The sequence below is a fragment of the Leuciscus leuciscus genome (genome assembly GCF_965113295.1).
Source record: "Leuciscus leuciscus genome assembly, chromosome: 15".
NCBI lineage: Eukaryota > Metazoa > Chordata > Actinopteri > Cypriniformes > Leuciscidae > Leuciscus > Leuciscus leuciscus.
This window is the reverse complement of record NC_138739.1, coordinates 24,568,047-24,588,044: the sequence shown is the minus strand read 5'-3', so window position 1 is coordinate 24,588,044 and position 19,998 is coordinate 24,568,047. Positions and strand designations below refer to the sequence as shown.

The window sequence follows — 19,998 nt, the reverse complement described above, 5'->3', positions numbered from 1 at the left end:
GCGCTATATGATTGGTTACACCTCACGAGTAATAGCCTATCAACACTTGCGAGACGGTTGCAGGTCTTTTTTTACGCTGCATATGCAGCATATTACTGAAGCGGGAATAAACATCACAATCTGATTATCTGTTTCTATGATGACAAGCAGAGTTAGTGCTGAAGTTGCACATACGGTGTTTTACTCAACTGAGGCTAAGCAAAGGTTTTTTGATTACTCACTCACTCTTGAGTGTCTGGCGTGAGTGATTTCAATGTTAAGTCAATGTAAAGACGCGTTTACGCGCGTCTAGAGGTCCTGCGGCGCGATGCGTGTCGCGCGGCGCGGTAGACGCGAAGCCCGAATGAGGCGAATTGACTTTGTCGGCCCGGCCCGACACATTAACTGTATGTTATGAGCCCGAGCCCAATTTAAACCCAGGGGTGGCGCCAGGGAAGTTGAGATGAAGCAAAGATGAAGTTGACGATCGCCATTTCCGTAGTGAATGCGCATATATGGAGAAATGCATGGATTACATCAGAGTGTTGCCTATTTCTTTTCGTTTTGAATTGTTTCGTTTAAAGACATTTCAAGCGTTCTTTAGATATATTTCTTAATATTCTCTTTGAGGCATACACTTAGTTTCGGTTAATTTATGATGAGATCCGCTCAAGTTATCATGCAGTGCAAGTAACCGCGGCGGCGCCTCTGATTATAGCCTTTGTCTGCTATATTTGCTTCTTATTTATTAAATACACGCAATTCGTTGATGAAAAATTTATTAAAATTAAGATACAATTTATACAGAACGAAATTCACTTTAAAGAAAGGCTTTCTACAAAACAAAACTTAATGAAATAGTCAAAATCATGTCTAACCCACTCCAAGTCTCCCGATATATACTGCACATCCTATCTTACTCGTGCTGCTGTTCACTTTTCATAAATCAACATAGATGGAAAAAAATAACAATAATATTTTAACAAATATGAAACTAAATGAGCTTATTTAATGGCTACAACACATATAGTAGGCCTATACAGACACTCTATTTGTACAAATTGCTGCACATTCATTTACTGCTTCTGAATTTTGCACACATAAGTTGAAAGGCATTTGTTTGTGCATAGTAAAACATATCTGCAACATTTATCAAGTTCACGGATATTGTGCGTGCATTTATTAATTATTATCATAATGAATAATGCAACAAGGACAAATCATGTAAACTGCCTTGTTTGTTTATTCAGAATGAAATGGATCGCAAATGGATCTGAAAGAAGAAACGTAAAAAATAAATAAAATAAAATAAAAATAAAACGTGAAAAATGATGAACACAGAAAATGAACTTTGGATGAACTTTGGATGGCCTAGGAGGAGTAGCCCTAGTAGGCTACAACTCTAATTTAATTCAACAAGGTTTTAGAATATAGAATATTTTTTAAACAAAATAAATATTTTTAAAGATTATTATCCCGGGCCGGTGTGATGCGTGCGAGTGGAGGAGCATGACACGTGACGTGTTGCATTTTGTAACACAAGTGCTGGATCAAGGGCCCGGGTCGGGTCGGGTCAAATTCGGGCTCGGGCAGAGAATCTAAACTCTGATTTATCTGATCCTGTCCATTAGCTTTGATCCATGTACGGCTTTTCAGAATGTCACCAAGTACAAATATTTGTAATAGTATGTAATTTTTCAGCACGAAAACTCTTGTTAGCTAGCTGGGAACAATGAAAAGGGTCCAGAGCAGCAAATGCAGTGAATGAAGTTCTTGTTCTCATGATTTATTTTTATGAATAAAAATGTTTCAAAACATCCCCCCCTCTGTTTTTTTCACAAATCGCACCCTGTATATATATATATACACATACACACACAGTGCTGGTCAGAATTATTTGCCCCCTTGGTAAATATGATCAAAGATGGCTGTAAAAAATAAATCTGCATTGTTTATCCTTTTGATATTTTATTAAAGAAAATTGCAAAAATCTAACCTTTCATTGAAGTAAAAGAATTGAAAGTGGGGGGATAATCACATTATGAAATAAATGTTTTTCACCAAAACACGTTGGGAACAATTATTTACCCCTTTTATTAAATACTTTTTGCAACCTCCTTTTTCCGAGATAACAGCTCTGAGTCTTCTCCTATAATGCCTGATGAGTTTGGAGAACACCTGACAAGAGATCGGAGACCATTCCTCCATACAGAATCTCTCCAGATCCTTCAGATTCCCAGATCCATGTTTGCGCTTCTTCTCTTCAGTTCAGCCCACTCATTGTCTATAGGGTTCAGGTCGGGGGACTGGGATGGCCATTGCAGATGCTTGGTTTTGTGCTCAGTGACACATTTGTGTTTTGATTTTGATGAACTAAACCCATATTAAGTGTTTGCTGCCAAAAAGCTCTTTTTTTGTTTGTTTCATCTGTCCATAGAACATTTGAAAAGCAACTGACACGACTGGAACTTCAAACGGGACGGGTTCTATGGACAGATGAAACAAACAAAAAAAAAGCTTTTTTTGGCAGCAAACACTTAATATGGATTTGGTTCATACAGGGATAAAAAAAAAAGTACCCCATGTGCAAAATGAAATACTCTACTGTATATTTAATGCGGTGGGCCTAATTTTCTGCCAGAGGTCCTGGACATCTTGTTCAGATACATGGCATCATGGATTCAATCAAATACCAACAGATAAAAAAACAAAACCTGAAATCCTGTGCTAGAAATCTTATAACAGGTCATGTTTGGATCTTCCAACAGGACAGTGATCCAAAAACAAACATCAAAATCAAAACAAAAATGGGTCACAGAGCACAAAACCAAGCATCTGCAATGGCCATCCCAGTCCCCAGACCTAAACCCTATAGACAATGAGTGGGCTGAACTGAAGAGAAGAAGCGCCAACATGGATCTGGGAATCTGAAGGATCTGGAGAGATTATGTATGGAGGAATGGTCTCTGATCTCTTGTCAGGTGTTCTCCAAACTCATCAGGCATTATAGGAGAAGACTCAGAGCTGTTATCTTGGAAAAAGGAGGTTGCAAAAAGTATTTAATAAAAGGGGTAAATAATTGTTCCCAACGTGTTTTGGAGAAAAACATTTATTTCATAATGTGATTTTCCCCCCACTTTCAATTATTTTACTTTAATAAAAGGTTCGATTTTTGCTTTTTTTGTATATCAAAAGGATAAACAATGCAGATTTATTTTTTACAGCCATCTTTGATCATATTTACCAAGGGGGCAAATAATTCTGACCAGCACTGTGTATGTATATATATATACACAACCACAAACTTTTATGTTAGATTTGACAGCACAAAAAATGAAATATATATACAAAGAATTGTTTTTACTCGGACATAATTCATTACAGAAGAAAATGTGAATACGAAGGCTGTTTCCTGTTGGCTTTAATCAAGTGTATTTCCTTCTAGATGGAGCCAGCGGTGTCACCTCAGGCTGGGGGTGTTTCTGTGGTGTTTGGGGTTTTATTGGATTGTGTTTAGCTAGCGCTCTGTCACCTCTTTACTTAAAGAATCCAAACATGTTCTTTTTCCTCAAACGGTTCCCCGTGCGATAGTCCGACTGTCTGGAGCCGGCCCTGTTGTGGTTTGCTGTCTGAGACCGCACAGGAAGGCGGATCAATGGATTGTCCACTATATAGTCCAGTGCCAATGGACTGTTGGTCTAAAAACAGACCCCTATTCTGTTTCCGTGGAGACCTGCAGTCTTCGAAGTCCTGACATTTGACTTACTGTTTATTCCCCTGTCGCTCCGACTGCCTGCACGCGGGCAAAACCTGTCAGAGAAGGAAAGGAACATATGTCTGCATGGGTTTGTGTTTAGATGTGGGGGCGAATTGTTTCTTTTCGAGTAAACACTGAAATATTTACTACACTTGTCCTTAAAGGAATAGTTCACCCAAACAAAATACTGTGTCGCAACCATACACTGCTCTATTTTCCTCAGTTTTATCCATGTCCTGTCGTTTCAGGGGAACGTGACCTTTACCTGCTCAGATCCTCAACTGGTCTCCGCCACCTTCCTGAGTTCCAGCAGCAGTTTTTTGTCACTTCCGGTGGACGCTTCCACGGAAAAACTGTCGGTGACCTTCCAGTTCCGAACGTGGAACCGGGAAGGGATGCTGCTGTCCGCCTGGCTGAGGCGAGAGTCGGAGAGGCTGCTTTTGCTTCTCGTTCAAGGGCAGCTTAGGCTCACACACCACAGATCAGCACTTCAGAGCTCTGACATAGTCATCGGTGAGACGTCTACTTGTGTAAATCTGTGTCTTTCAGGAGCTCAATTTGTGGGATTTGAACCTATAACCTTCCAGATGTCGTATTTATCCATTTAGTTCTATTTCTTCATTCAATCCCTCATTAAATACTTTAAAAGCATGCATCACACAACCAAATTCGGTAACACTTTATTTCGATGGTCCACTTTAGACATTTGGCTAACTATAAGTAACTTTGCAACTACATGTCAACTAAATTTGATTAGAGTTATAGTAGATTGTCTGCTTAACGTCTACTAACACTTTATTTTGTTGCTCCTCCAACATTCTACTGGCTATTAGGAACTTCACAACTACATGTCAACTTATTCTATTAACCCGAACCCTAAACCTAACCCTAACCTAACAGTCTACCTTTCGCACCGAACTAGCCACCAGGGTGGTTCCCTGAGAACTAAATGTTCCCCTAGTGCCATTTTCCTGGTTAGTTCCCCCAAAAGTCATATCTGGTGTTTGTAAAGTGCATGTGTCCGCCAGCTTTTTCAGCGGCGTTGCTTCCGTGGTTTTTTTTCCCCATTCATTTCTCCTATAGGGATTTCAAAAAAGTCTTTGTTAAAGCGTTTTTAGCCATGAACCAAACCAATCAGCTACGAGGTGAATCATAACATTACAAACTTTGATTGGAAGTAAAAAAAGTATTTGAAAATCTGACAAAAATACAAAGGTACAAGACTGTGTACTTAACGGATTTAGAGATGGAAAGAACTACAATCCCATGAACCATTGCGAACAGCATAATTAAATGAAAATTATGGATACAAATAAAACTACTAGGATAAATGTTTATTGCAAAATATGCATTTATATTCAAATATTTAAATATTTTGAGAGGACTCGATTACGTCATTTGCGGTGCTTCATGGGAGTGGGTGAAGCTATGGAGATCTTTTGGTGCGTTTCGCTTGTTTCAACTCTCTGATTGATGTCATTTTAGTTTTTCACCTCAAATTCCGCTGTTAAACATGATTATTTTGAAAAGTTGAAATAATGTGGGCTGACGTCTTCAAAAGTAAGGTTGTCGTGAAAGGTTTATAAGTAATCATTAAATGTATTAATTCTGGAGCCCTACTGTTGCACACTATTAGTTATGTGAAGTGGGATTTTGGACCAATGAGAATTCACTAGGTGAGGCTAACTATATAAACACAACACTACATCAAATTAAACTGCTTAATTTTATGCGCAACATTTTTTGCCAGGCATATCTGTATGAGAAAAATACGCTTAATTTATAATGTTATTATTATAATTGTTATTGCGATTAATAATTTTCTATTATTATTATTAACAATATAATATAATAATATAATAGTTAATGTTATTTAAACAACAACAATAATACTGATAATATTAATAAAAGTAATTATTTTTATAATTATTATTGTCTAAAATATTCCTCCTCTCAGTGGTTGTTTTGTCGCTTCAAATCGCGAAACAAACGCGCATTTAGTCTGATTACAATTAGCTCATATTAAGAACAACAGATGTGAAAAGGGATGTCCCTCCAGGGAATATTATACAAGGTTGTGCGCTTGTCTTCGCATGTGCGTCTCCAAAATACAACAACATGAACAAAATCCAATCCCGCGTGCACACGTTCGCCCTAAAAGCATTTACTGTGAATTCAAACAGGATTTTTTTGTTGTAAAACACTCTTTGGCTGGCACACCTGTATGTCGACTGAATTTTGGATGCAGCTGCCTGGCAAGCTGCCATCGCAGACGGCAAAGTGAATCTCTGCACGTCCCTCTCAAGGGGAATAGTGGATTCTCTGCTGGGCTGACATATGCAGATTAACTCGTTGAGCTCCAGCGCACAAACCCCAGATCTGTCAATCATTCGCCCTGATTAATGCACGGTGTTCGAGGCGTAACATCGCTCTGTGTCTTCCTCTGCCAGGTCAGGCTCTGAGTGACGGGCAGTGGCACACGGTGTCCATTAGCGTGGGAGGTTTCCAAGTTTCCCTCTCGGTGGACGACGAGCCACCGTCCACCATGCAGCTGAAGGAGATCGCACAGCCTGGGAAGAGCGTGCTAATTGGCGGTAGAGTGCTAGTGTAGTTTTTCAATTAAAAGCATTGAATAATCATAATGTAATGCAACTAATCAATATGCAAATGGAATGTGTGGGCTGTAATCACAATATCCACTTCTTTGGTACTCTATCAATCATGTTATATCATTATCAAGTGATTTACAAGAGTTTTACTTCTTTTTTAGCAGTGGTATCAGGCTGCGTTCTGAGCTAATAATTCTACAGAACTATTAAAAACCTTCACTTATTGTGACTGATACCACACTTATTATGACTGAAAGAGCTATATATAGCCAACAAAGGCTACGTTCACACTGCAGGGCTTAATGCTCAATTCCGATTTTTTGAAAAAATTCTATTTTTTTGCAAGGCCGTTCACATTTCCAATTAAATGCGACCTTTTGTGATCTCCTGTGTGAACGTGAAATGACCCCAGAAGTGACCCGCATGCGCAGAAGAGTACTCAACGGTCAACGACGTCACTTGTTGTTTGCGGAAGTAGCTAAACTTTAACTGTGATTCTCTCTCACACACACACACACACAAGCGCGCGCAGCGACCGTTACACAAGAGCCAGACAGCAGCCGCTGACCTATCTAATATCAGATTCAGCACAAATAAGTTAACATAACGTATATATAATGGCCGTGGGCTTTTTTATTTATTTTTTTATTAACGGGCTCGTCGAGGTCGACCCGTTCGGCAGATTTACCTCAGCTCGACGAATATGCAGTCCGTTTTCAGTTTCAAACCGACGACTACTTCAACGCAGAATTATGACGTTTTTCGCGTATCAATGACGTGCGGGTCGGATACATGCTACCTGGCCGTTCAGACTGAAGTCGCATTTCAAAAGATCGGATATGTATCGGATTTGGGACCACATACCCAAGTGGCCTGGGTCGCATTTGAAAAGATCGGATCTGTGTCGTTCAGACTGTCATGAAAAGATCAGATACAGGTCGCATAGGGGCAAAAAAATCGGAATTGGGTCGTTTCAGCCTGCAGTGTGAACGTAGCCAAATAGTCACTCAGGAGATAAATAAACACAATATATTGTCATTATACATTTGCATTTAACTCAAAAGAGAAGTTTTTCATTTATATAATTCTATTTAAATGTGTAATACTGCTACATTATTGATATCCATTATGTCTTTTTAACAGGTTGCCCATCAGTGTTAACCAATCAGGGTTGTCGGAATCCGACCCTGGCCTATCAAGGCTGCATGCGCTCTGTTATCATTAACAACCAGCCAATCAACTTTTACCTGGTGCAGCAAGGCCTGCTGGGAAACTACAGCAAGCTCCAGTTTGACATCTGTGGCATTCGTGACAGGTATAGATCCATTAGTCATTCCGTTTGATATGCTAACGACGAGTGGCTTTTTAAATAAATTATTGCGATTCACTCATTATGAGATGCTGTAATGAGTGACAAAACAACATAGCATAGTGTTAAAATCTGTGCCAGGGATTTGCAAGCTAATTGGGATTCACCTTTTTGCCTGAAACTTCAGATGTGCGATAATGCTTCACACCCAAGAGGACTGATGGTTAATGTGATGTTTTTGTGAATAACAAGCCAACCTCAAACAGCTGAAGTTTAACATTAGTGTAATCTGCGTGAGCACAAAAGCTGTGGGTTAAGTTTAAATCTGATGCATCAAACAAGGATTCAACCCCAACACATTTGTTAGGTGTTTTAAGAGTGCAATAAATTAGATGTAATTAGCAAGCTGGGAGACCTGAGATTACAGTTAAAAAGGAAAACTGCTTTAAAATGTATTATTTGAATATGTGTTTGGGCAATGAACAGCTGTTCTGTATGTATGTGTTCTTGTGAAAATGACACCATAGTACTCAACACTGTTGTTTACACTATGAATGATATAATGACAGAATTAATTGAAAAGAGGGAATGAGCAGATGTGACAATTTCTCCATTATCATTTATCCCTCAGCATCCTTGCCTGTTTTCCATGGTCTGTTTTCCATGGTCTACTTTATGGCACACATGCACACACAAGCGAGAGAGAAACAGGGATGAATAAAAATGAGGCAGAATGACAGAGAAAGAGAGAGAATGCTAGGCAGGTGAGGATAAGAGCGTTTGGGTGGGGGTGAGAGAAAGCTAAGATAAGAGCATTAGACAAAAAAGAAAGAAAGAAAGCAAATGAATGAAAGAAAGACTAGTGTACTGAAGGACGGATGAATGAAAGAAATAACAAAATAACAGATAAATTGATGAAGGAAGGATGAAGGAAAGACTGAAAGAAAGAACGAAGGAAAGACTAGTGTACTGAAGGATGCAGGGATGAAAGAAATAAAAAAACAATGGTTAAATTGATGAAGGAAGGAAGGATGGATGGAGGTATGAAAACAAAAAAAGATGAATAAAAATTAAAGAAAGACTAGTGTACTGAAGGATGTAGGGATTGAAGAAAGAAAGGATGAAAGAAATCAGATACATTAATGAAGGAAAGAAAGAATGAAAGAACAAAAGAAAGACTAGTGTACTGAAGGATGAAAATAAGAAACAGATAAATTGAAGGAAGGAAGAAAGAAAGAATTAATGAGAATGAAAGAAAGAATAATGTACTGAAGGATAGAGGAATGAAAGAAAGGAAGGATGAAAGAAATAACAGAAATTGATGAAAGAAAGAAAGAAAGAAAGAAAGAAAGAAAGAAAGAAAGAAAGAAAGAAAGAAAGAAAGAAAGGAAGAAAGAAAGAATAGTGTATTGAAGGATGGAGGGATAAAAGAAAGGAAGGATGACAGAAATAAGAAAATAATGCATAAATTGATGAAGGAAGGTATGAAAAAGAAAGAAAAAGAAAAGAGACTAATGTACTGAAGGATGGAGGGATGAAATAGAGGGCGACAGGGTTAAAAAAAGAGGACGGAAGGATGAATGAAAGACAGATGGATGGATGGAATGAAAGACTAAGAAAATTAGTTTAGTTAGATTAGGGCAAGAGCATTAGATAAAAGGAAAGTCAAAAAAAGAAAGCTATCTAGCTAGTCAGGTTAGGGAAAGAGCATTAGACAAAGAGAAAGATAGTCAGGGGAGAAAAGAGAGAGAGCGCCAGGTTTAGGAAAGAGCATTACTGAAAGGGAATGCTAGCCAGGGAAAAGGAGGGAGGATGAGATCGTAAATTCTCTCCCGTCAATCTCGTCTCTGCAGGTCTTTCTGGCAACGTATGCCACATTCTTCACCGAGCAAATGCTCAGACCTGGCACCTGGGCAAATGACTGTTGGCAGGGCCGGCATGGGGATGAATTGTGATTTCAGCTCTGCCAACATGCTGTGAACGTTCCAGGGGAAAAAGGCAGTTCCAGGCGTGCATCCACGACCCACTCAGTCTGATGTGCCCTTGTCAAACACAATTTGAAATACTCTTTTGACCAACCATCACCTCAGAACAAAAGCAGGCCAAAATTATGTTGTGACAAGTTTAATTGTTCACAAGAAACCACTTTGGCCTTCATGGTAGAAGATGTTGAACTAAAACGTTATGTGAAACGTTTAGTTTAAAGGTTGCTTCCTTTTGAGAAGTTGTCCTCAATCTTAGCTGCTTCGGGACCTCAATTTAAGACTAAATTCTGTCTATCTGACAGAGAAGTTAATGTGGACTGTTCAGAATTTAGACAGGTCTAGCTAGAAAATCCTAATTGTTCTATCTACTGAAAATTTTTTGACACTTCATTTCAGAGTGCAATACCCAAGAATGATTCTGATGGGTTGGCGAGCAGCATCCAAAGTAGGTGCGCGTCAGAATGATGGTTAGTTCTGAAGCATTGGTGAGAAGCAACCAAAGTAGGGGCACATAAGAATGATGGTTAATTTAGTTGAGTTGGTTAGCAGCAACCATAGTAGGAGCACGAATGATGGTTAGATCTGATGGGCTGATGAGCAGCAATGTGAATAGGAGCAAGTCAGAATTATGGTTCGTTCTGATAAGATAGGCAAGCGGCATCAAGAGTAGGGGCATGTCGTAGTGATGGATATTGCCAAAGGGTTGGAGAGCATCAAAAGTAGGGGTACATTTAAGGTGTTAGTTAAACCTGATGGGTAGTTAAGCAGCACCCAGAATAGGTGCAAAATTTTAATTTCTGGTAGGTTGGTCAAGAAACCGATTTCAGATTAGAGGCATTAACAGCAGGGTTAAGCTTTTAAAGGGATGGTTCGAAGTAAAATCAACCTAGGGTCCTTTGCACCATGACCTCGAGCCAAGCTTTTCCCAAATCACTGAAGTGACCTCGACGACCGGGTTAGCGGTAGCATTAGCCATCAGGCAAGTGCGTTATTAGTGGGGTAACTTACGAGATACATCCTAGGTTCCATTAGCGCCTGCACTAAGCCATTCGGCTGAAATCTCTAAATAAGCTCTAACTTTAATAATGTTCGACCAAGGGAAAAAAGGCTTCTGGGGGGTGTTTGGCTCGAGGTCATGGTGCAAAGGACCCTAGGTTGATTTTACTCCGAACCATCCCTTTAAGGTTAACTCAAAAAGGTCCTGACAGGCAGAAAATAAGTAATGCTGATTGAACATAAGTAATTTGAGTGACCTCACTCACTACGCTCAATAAACTGCGTTAGAAAACTCTTATGGGTAGGCGAGTACCATCCCGAAGAGGGGCATGTTGTAATGATGGTTATTTCTTATGGGTTGGAGAGCGTCCAGAGTAGGGGCATGGCAGGGTGGTAGTTCATTTTGATTAGTATGTGCGAGCAGCATCCAGAATAGGTACATGTCAGAGTGATTGTGATTTCTGATCGATTAGTCAACAGCATCCAGTGTAGGGGGGCATGTCATCGGAGCCATTCCAGCAGGACAAGCTTTCAAGGTTAACTCAAAAAGGTGTAATACGGCAGAAGATAGTTCTGTTTGAATGAAAGTCATTGGAAAAAAAAAATCTCAATACACTGAATAAACTGCTTTAGTATTGTAACAGCTCATCACTTTGTAAATTGACTGCCTGACAGCATCTTCAAAACATTTGCATATTTGTTGTCATTTTGGTGAAAGTTATATTTACTATGGAAAAATGGTTCTATAAGAGAAGTCATGGGAATATTGTAACAGGTAGGATCTATGGCAATATTGCGACAGGTAGGGTTCCTGTAGCCCAAGACTGGTTGCCCACTAAATCTAAGCAGGGTTGAGCCTAGTCAGTAGGAGGAGACTTCCTGTGAAAACTAGTTTGCTGCTGGAAGAGGTGTTAAGGTGATGATGCATGGGGCAACTTTTTTGAGCAATGTTGCCGGGCTTTGTTGCCTGGAAACTTTCCCATTGAGAATGGGCAACAAATTTCGGTCGTGGGCCCTGTCTCTCACCTGGTTGCCCATTGACGGCAACAGTGCCCAGCAACATTTCTCAAATATAGTGATGGGGACACTTTACTGTAACAAGTACCATCCTTCAGATGAGATGTTAAACCAAAATCATTAAAAATCCCAGAAAAAAGGAGTGGGGATGTAACCCCGGAATCCGGGCCAAATTTGCCCCTGGCCTCTGTCCATCATCATGGCCTCCTAATCATCCCCATATACACTGATTGGCTTCATCACTCTGTCTCCTCTCCACCAATAAGCTGGTGTGTGGTGGGCATTCTGGCGCACTATGGCTGCCGTCGCATCATCCAGGGTGGATGATGCACATTGGCGGTGGTTGAGTAGATTCCCCCCTTCCATGTAAAGACCTTTGAGTGTTGAGAAATGCATTATATAAAGGTAACGAATCATTATTATTAATATTCCCACAGATTTCTACAGTGTCCGCAAATGGTAACTGACTGTTGTAAAGGTGCGGTCACATTAGCAAAATGTTGCCAAAATTTCACTGACAAAAAGGGTCCATTGTTTATAGTGTCGAGCTTTATGAAGCAAGCTCAAAAAGAAGTCACTTTCATACCAAGCAGCTTTCTGTTGGTCATCACTGCGAATTTGTGTGAACAACTTGGACATGAGCGAAATGTGCATGGGGAAATCTATCACCAAATTGCTAAATTGCTTCATCTGCTAAATTCCAGATTGCTTGGATTCCTACTTAAATGACTGGATTTCTCCCTCGAAAATTTGGGTATCAGCACCCAAAGTAAAATTGTCATAGTCTGGTTGCCCTTGATTGGTTGGTAAGCAGCAGCCAAAGTAGGGGAACATCCTCTTGCAGCGATCCTGAACGCTGTTGAATTATGACTGTCTAGCCAAGCCAAGGACAAACACATAAAGAATAATTTGAGGGACAAATGAAACATTGAGATGCAACATCATTTAGAGCCACATGAAGCTTTTTGAGTACCAAGGCTGTAGAAGATGTGCCTGTTTTCGCTTCAGTAAAGCTTATCAGCCAGAGTAAATGAAGATAAATGAGGGCAGTTGTGGGTTCTGGCTGTCCTCTAGAAAAAGTTAGAAAGTCTTGAAAAGGTATGCTTCTCTCTGATGGCCTTTGATCACCACCCTAAATTATTTGTTTAGACCTATCCTAGCTGTACTTCAGACACTTCTCCCTGTCTCTTGCTGTAGTCCTTTCTCGTTCTGTATCAAGCCATCTTCTGTTTTTGTCATAATTTGCGTTGTCTCTTTATCACTCTGTCTAACCGATAGCTAGGCCTGAAGTCCTTGTCCTTGTCAGCTGACTTCAGTTTGAAACGTTACGGTAGATCAATAGAGATTTGGACAGCGGCCACTGGGCTAAGACATCTCAGCTTCTGCCAACAACTATACCCTCCCTAAATAGCACCAGTGAGAAGGAACTGGTATGTGGGTAAAAATATATAGCTATCCTTGGTGGTGATGCTACCCACATTGCCCTGTTCTTCATGAAGTGCAGAGCAGAAATAACCGAATAAAATGAGAATGGGAGAGTGAGGGTAATCTTTAATCACACTCGCTATGGTTGAATGAAGATTCGCACCACAGCACTTTAGATATCCTTTGGTTGCTGTCCATGGCCCCTTAGATTTAGCTCCTTTTAACCTTTCTGTACCAAGTACTTTTTTTTTAAAGACTGGCCTTTGTACTCTTGTGCTTAACGTTGCAGAAAGGCACAATTAAGATGTATTCAAATGTATTTCAGGGTTTAACAGTCAGGTTTCATCCTGCATTGTTCGTCAGTTAGCGCTGATATCAGCCGGCACCGATGTATTGTAGATCGACCTCTGCTGAGTTTAAGAGACGTTCGCAATCTTGCAGCCAGTGCGGCGAGACGGTTGTCATTCCTTTACTCCCTCCCTCATCACACTTAATGTGCACGATTCATTGGTTTATTTTTAAATGTTGTAATGTCTTTGTAGTGTTATGCCTCTGTCGTCTCTGAAACAAGATGTTTCGTTGTTTTGGCCTACTGTTGTAGGTAATACAGCGTTCCTGTCAATTAGTTAATTTAATTTAATGGAGGTTAACTTAATTTAATAAAGTTACAGCAAAAACATAAAATAATGATAGACTTCCCTTGAGGGTCACATTCTTCCACTTACCAGTCTGGTATGGAACGCCCACTTTTTAAAAAGGCAATAGATAAAATTAAATATAAACTCTTCCAACATATTTTGGAGTTCAACTTCAGTCTGGTTTCATCCTTCATTGTTCATCCGTTAGTGCTGAGATCAGCTCACGCTGGTTTAGAATCGACCTCTGCTGAGTTTCAGACACGGCCGCAATCCTGCGGCCTACGAAGCGAGACGGTTGTCATTTCTCTCCTCCCTTTCCTCATCACACGCTACATGGATATGAGTTATTTCAACCACAATGGAGGCTGACAGCTGTGTTTTCTTCTTCTTATCCTCATTATCCTGATCTTTTGTTCTCTCTCTGTACTCTAAATTAATCAAAGTAGCAATCAAGCATCGTAAGATTCTTTAAAGTTCTTTTTCCTCACCTCTGCAGGTATTAATATTTTATACTGCATTTGATTAGAGTATTCAATTATTAAATTTTCTTTTAGTGACATAAACTGTTAGAACAATAACACACCTTTCAGATTCAATTGTCTTTATTGTTTCTCTGGCAAAGCGGTGTTTCAGAAGAGATCGTAATTTTAGAGCTAAATACATACCCTGATGGTTTTGTTGAATTATATTTTAACAAGGGAGTTCAGTCGTGTTACAGTTTTAATTAGCATTTTTACATCCAGGTATTTAGCATATGATTTGCATTAAATCGTTTGTGTGTTATTGTCTTTCGGAAATTCAATTTCACCAAAGTTTCCTTTCTGAAGTTATTAGTTTGTCATTAGTGCTCCATTAAGTGAGTTTTATGAATAATGCATCATATGCAGGTAGATTTTATTTTATTTTACCTGCTGACGAGAACGGGATCAAACAATAATTACCCTTTATCTCATATGCAAAAACACAGGATGTCGCATGCACGCTAAAAACTTGTTGATCATTTCAAGAGTTGCTTAAAGTCGATATATTGTTTGTACCAATTTGACAATAAGACTCATCCCAACAGAGACAGCAAGAGCGAGTTTGGTTCTTGGCTTCAGATTTAACTTCATCACATTCACAATCTTTCATCACTTGTCCACCAGCCTCATCCTTGAGTGCGCGTTCAGTCTGTCGCAAAATTGATGCATCCTTCGTGAGCTTTCAGCCTCGCTCATCTATTTCCTAATAGTCACTTGTGGTTATTGATTGATGCCACGTCCTTAAATCCCTCCAAGCACAAAATGCATTACTGCTTGGTATTGTACCGTATGTCGCAGTGTGTCGTTTGGGTGATTTGTATAATTCGATTATGTATTTTTTTCACCGTGCCTTACAGTGAGTACTGTTGAAGTTTGATCAGAAATCTTATTTGTCTTGCAGATGTCTTCCTAACTATTGCGAGCATGATGGAGATTGTTCTCAGTCCGGGAGCACGTTCTTCTGTGACTGCTCGGGAACCGGGTACACGGGAGCCACCTGTCATAACTGTGAGTCGACAAGAACGATAACGATCACGACAAACAAAAACAGCAAGTTCATTGAACTCTTTGTTTGTTTTTGAGAAAGTAGCTACAAACTCTTTCAACTCTCTCAGGTTTTGGGATTGATTGAAGTTCGATTGAAGTTTTTCTTTTGAAGTTCTCTGTTTTTTTTCACTGTTCTTTTCAATTTGGTAATACTGCTCACAAACGCAAAGCAAAACAAACATGTATCTCTACAATGCTGAATGAACAGTTTTCCTTCATTGATGAAGCTCAGTATGAACTGACTTGATGTTTTTGTGGATGTTTTCTGGTCAGCCATCTTTGAACCCTCCTGCGAGGCCCACCGGCTCACAGGAAGTGCCTCTGGCTTTTTCTCAATCGATCCTGATGGGAGCGGATCACTTAAATCCACAGTCGTCTACTGCAACATAACCGGTGAGACCTCGGTGGGATAAAAACATGTGTTAACATGAATACTGCAAGTGTGGGATAAAAATAGAGATGCATACATAGTGTATTTGCAATGTTTTATTTTCACAAGTAGTATATGTTAGAAAAACAACAACATTTATAGCTAAGTTTTGGCTTGGCATTCTATTTCTAAGACCATTTTGTATTTTCTAGAACTTGTTTTGTTTGTTTTAAACTCACAGAATATTTAGTAACACTTTACAATAAGGTTCAATTCACTAACATTAACGTATTAATTAGTTAATGTACTGCACTTTAGGTATTATGAACAAACAATGACCACTAATTGTAGCCTACAGCATTGTTAATCTACAGTAAGTGCAATTTTTTACTGTTAAATTAATGTTTGTTTACAATCAATTAATGTTATTTCATACAATTTGAAATCGTTAATGTACACTGCTGATTGGGGTCGGTTAAATTTTTAAATGTTTTTGAAAGAAGTCTCTTCTGCTCCCCAAGACTGAGTTTATTTGATAAAAAATAAAAAATATTGTGAAATATTATTACAATTTAATATAACTATTTTCTTTTTGAATGTATTTTAAAAAATGTAATTTCCTGTGATGTAAAGCTGAATTTTCAGCATTATTACTCCAGTCTTCAGTGTCACATGATCCTTCAGAAATCATTCTAATATGCTGATTTTGGAGAAACATTTATTATTATTATCAATGTTGAAAACAGTTGTGCTGCTTGATATTTTTGTGTAAAATGTGATATTTGTAGTATCTGTGTAACATTTGTAATATTTACATAATGTGACATTTTGAAACATAGTACATGTCTAAATAAACATATTAATTTCTTATTTTTTAATCTGACTAACCCGACACTTGAAGATATATATAAATATAACACTATAATATAACTTGAAATGTTAAAAATATATTAGCTTATGTAGAAATTAACATTTAAAGAATTTCTTAAGTTGATCTTTAACTTAATTTAATAAGTTAACTTAAAAAGATTGGTGATTGCATTAACTAATGTTAACATAGAACCTTATTGTAAAGACCAATGCTGAACAAAGTTAAAGCTGCCGTCGGCAAGTCTGGCAGATTGGGTCGATTAGCCAAAATTTTGAATGTTTACAACTCTCATGCCCCTCCCCACTACCAGCGAGCACCCTCCCATCGAGGTCGTGCTCGTCAGTGCGTCACTGTGCGTGTGTACCTGATTTTCTGTGAACGCGTCCGTCTCTTCAGCATCTATCAACACCATGGACTCGGAGGTAGGCAGCCCTGGCTAATCTATCCATAGATAGCAATAACCGAGGAATTGGAAGCTTGTTAGTAGATTTTCTCTCCGCCATCACGCTTCATGCAATCTCCAGGCGAACTTCAGGCGTGGCGTGTGCATGTGATATTAACGTGCGCGAGTGAGGGGGGATCTGTGGCGTGTGCACGACCTGTGATTGACAGTCAGATATCACACCCCCCTGCGCTGATTGGACCTGATGAAGCGGGAGCGCTGGATTTTTGCAAAACAAATAACACGCTCCAGGTGGAGTTAGAAGCTCGGGTTTTTTTCTAAAACCACCTTATTTATGTTGTTCTGTCGGATTATAGTGTCGATTACACTGAATATGATCAAAAAAATGTTGCCGACGGCAGCTTTAACATCAATGTAGGCTACAGAAATAATAACAAATAACTCTCAAGGGTGAATTTAATCTTCAGCCGCCATGTCTCAGTCAAAAAGCTTCCTTAAAAGTGTTTGCCGGCGGAATTTTTTCGGATTATTGTGGGGTTGTGTTAGGAGTTTCTGAAGGTACAGAGCTGTCGAATTGTTGAAGGCAGTTTTTGGCCAGGGGAAATCTGTTTGAATCCACACGAAGGCGGAGTCATTAATCAGAGCGTGAACTTGTCCAATCGCTGATGGATGCTGCATTGTTTGCCAGGGTTGTCTGTGTCCCAGGGTGCCGAACCACGGGTCTGTCCGGGGGAAACCGTGTATCGGTCCGTTTTGCTGGACCGTTATACAAGCTGCTTGTTCTGTGAAATATTACTCATCTCCTGCAGAATTGTGATAAAGCATTGCTCTCTTCCACACATGCGCTGGCTCGGGATCCACTAGAATAAAGTGCCATTGACTTTGGCCAACCTCAATTAGAAATGCCGCATGAAATGTAAATTACTGTACGCTTGGCACATGCAGACTTAAGTGCCTGCTGGCTGGGTAAACACAACCCCCCCACCCCCCCGCTGAGGTGTTTGCTGGATAAATGGAAGCTGACGTCAGGGGTGTAGCGAAGATTGGCCTTAACTCTGGGCTGGAAGAGACTTGCTACGCGGCTTTATTTTTAAAGCTAATTGAAGCCGTGCTCTTTCTCGTTACGGTTTGTGTACGTTATTATCTAGATTACAGATCGCTCTTGTGACTGAATGAATCGAGGAGGTGTAACGTGCTGCCTGCCAGTAAAGGATTTGACAGTGCAGATCAAATGGACTATGTTGGGAATTGAATGGTGCTACTTACTACATAATGCAGTATATGCTGACTAAAAATAGTATTTTCAGTTAGTGATGACTTGAATTGATAAATAATGAATTGCTGATTTAAACCACTTTTCATGTCTAAAAGTCTTGTGCGTATCTATCTGTGTTTTCCAGATGATAAGGTATGGACGGTGGTGAATCACAACAGCACTGATATAGTGAGAGTTCAAGGGTCGTCCCTTCAAAAGCCCCACGTGATGAAGTTCAACTACAGCGCGTCTCTGGAACAGCTGCGGACTCTTGTGGGCAGGTCTGAACAGTGCCAACAGGAAGTTGTTTATCTCTGCAGGAAGTCCCGCCTCTTCAACACATGGGGTGGGTATTGGACAGCTTCTGCAGTTTGTGTGCTTCAACTTAAGTTTTTCCATCTAATATTTTTATATTATATGGTGCTGGGCAACAATTAATCGTGATTAATCGCATCCAAAATTAAAGTTTGTGTTTATATAATATATGTTTGTGTATTGTATAATTATTTTGTATATATAAATACACAAACACATGCATGTATGTATTTAAGAAAAATTAGTTTTTTATATATAATATAATTTCTTAAATATATACATGCATATGTGTGTATTTAAATATACAAAATAATTATACTCAGTACACACGCATATATTATGTAAACACCTACTTTTATTTTGGATGCGATTAATCGTTCCCAAGCACAAATACTATAGCATTTCAGCTTTGTGGGATTAAAGGGATACTCCACTTTTTTGGGAAATAGGCTCATTTTACAACTCCCCCAGAGTTAAACAGTTGAGTTTTACCGTTTTCGAATCCATTCAGCCGAACTCCGGGTCTGGCGGTACCACTTTTAGCATAGCTAAGCATAGATCATTGAATCGGACAGGACCATTAGCATCTCTCTCAAAAAATGACCAAAGAGTTTCTGTATTTTTCCTATTTAAAACTTGACTCTTCTGTAGTTACATCGTGTACTAAGACCGACGGAAAATGAAAAGTTGCGATTTTCTAGGCTGATATGGCTAGGAACTACACACTATTTTCGCAGCGCCTGAAAATAGTCCCCAGCTCGGTAACTTCCAACGTGACCGGGACTAAGTTTGTCTAACCTATTAGACCTATTTTCACGCGCTGCATCATATCATTACGCCTGCTGCACTCATGGTACGGCAGCAAAGTTTCTTGATTATTACGTAGGAATGAGAGTATAGTTCCTAGCCATATCACCCTAGAAAATCGCAACTTTACATTTTCCATCGGTCTTAATACACGATGTAACTACAGAAGAGTCAAGTTTTAAATAGGAAAAATATTGAAACTCTTTTTTGAGAGAGATGCTAATGGTCTTATCCGATTCAACGATCTATGCTAAGCTATGCTAAAAGTGGTACTGCCAGACCCGGAGATCGGCTGAATGGATTCAAAAACGGTAAAACTCAACTGTTTAACTCTGGGAGAGTTGTAAAATGAGCCTATTTCCAAAAAAAGTGGAGTATCCCTTTAACAAACATGTTTTAAATAGTTTTTATTTTAGTTAACGAGAATAACCCTGATAATATAACTGATCATTGCTTAAAGGTAGGGTAGGCAATTTTTGGAGCTGCTAGCAATAACAAGTTAGCTTTGAAAACAGAAAATCCCACCCTCCCTTCAGAGCGTCTCCAAAGCCACTCAACCTCCAAAACACATGAACGGACACAGCAGAGTTTGCAAAGCGTCAGAAGACGAGAGACAGCGTTAAACTACCTCATGTCTCAATGCACATAACATTACTATAATAATGAACATATACAACTTAAAAAGCACTGACCT

General features: G+C 39.3%; 1 protein-coding gene across 1 annotated transcript in view; it reads left to right on the top strand.

Moving 5' to 3' along the window:
• cntnap5b (contactin associated protein family member 5b) overlaps window positions 1-19,998 on the top strand; it is a 66,418-nt gene that overhangs the window by 32,192 nt on the left and 14,228 nt on the right. Inside the window, exons 8-13 of the mRNA XM_082139658.1 lie at window positions 3,985-4,249; window positions 6,187-6,330; window positions 7,489-7,660; window positions 15,138-15,244; window positions 15,557-15,676; window positions 18,328-18,528. Coding sequence (XP_081995784.1) covers window positions 3,985-4,249; window positions 6,187-6,330; window positions 7,489-7,660; window positions 15,138-15,244; window positions 15,557-15,676; window positions 18,328-18,528 — 1,009 coding nt within the window. The remainder of the gene's footprint in view (window positions 1-3,984; window positions 4,250-6,186; window positions 6,331-7,488; window positions 7,661-15,137; window positions 15,245-15,556; window positions 15,677-18,327; window positions 18,529-19,998) is intronic.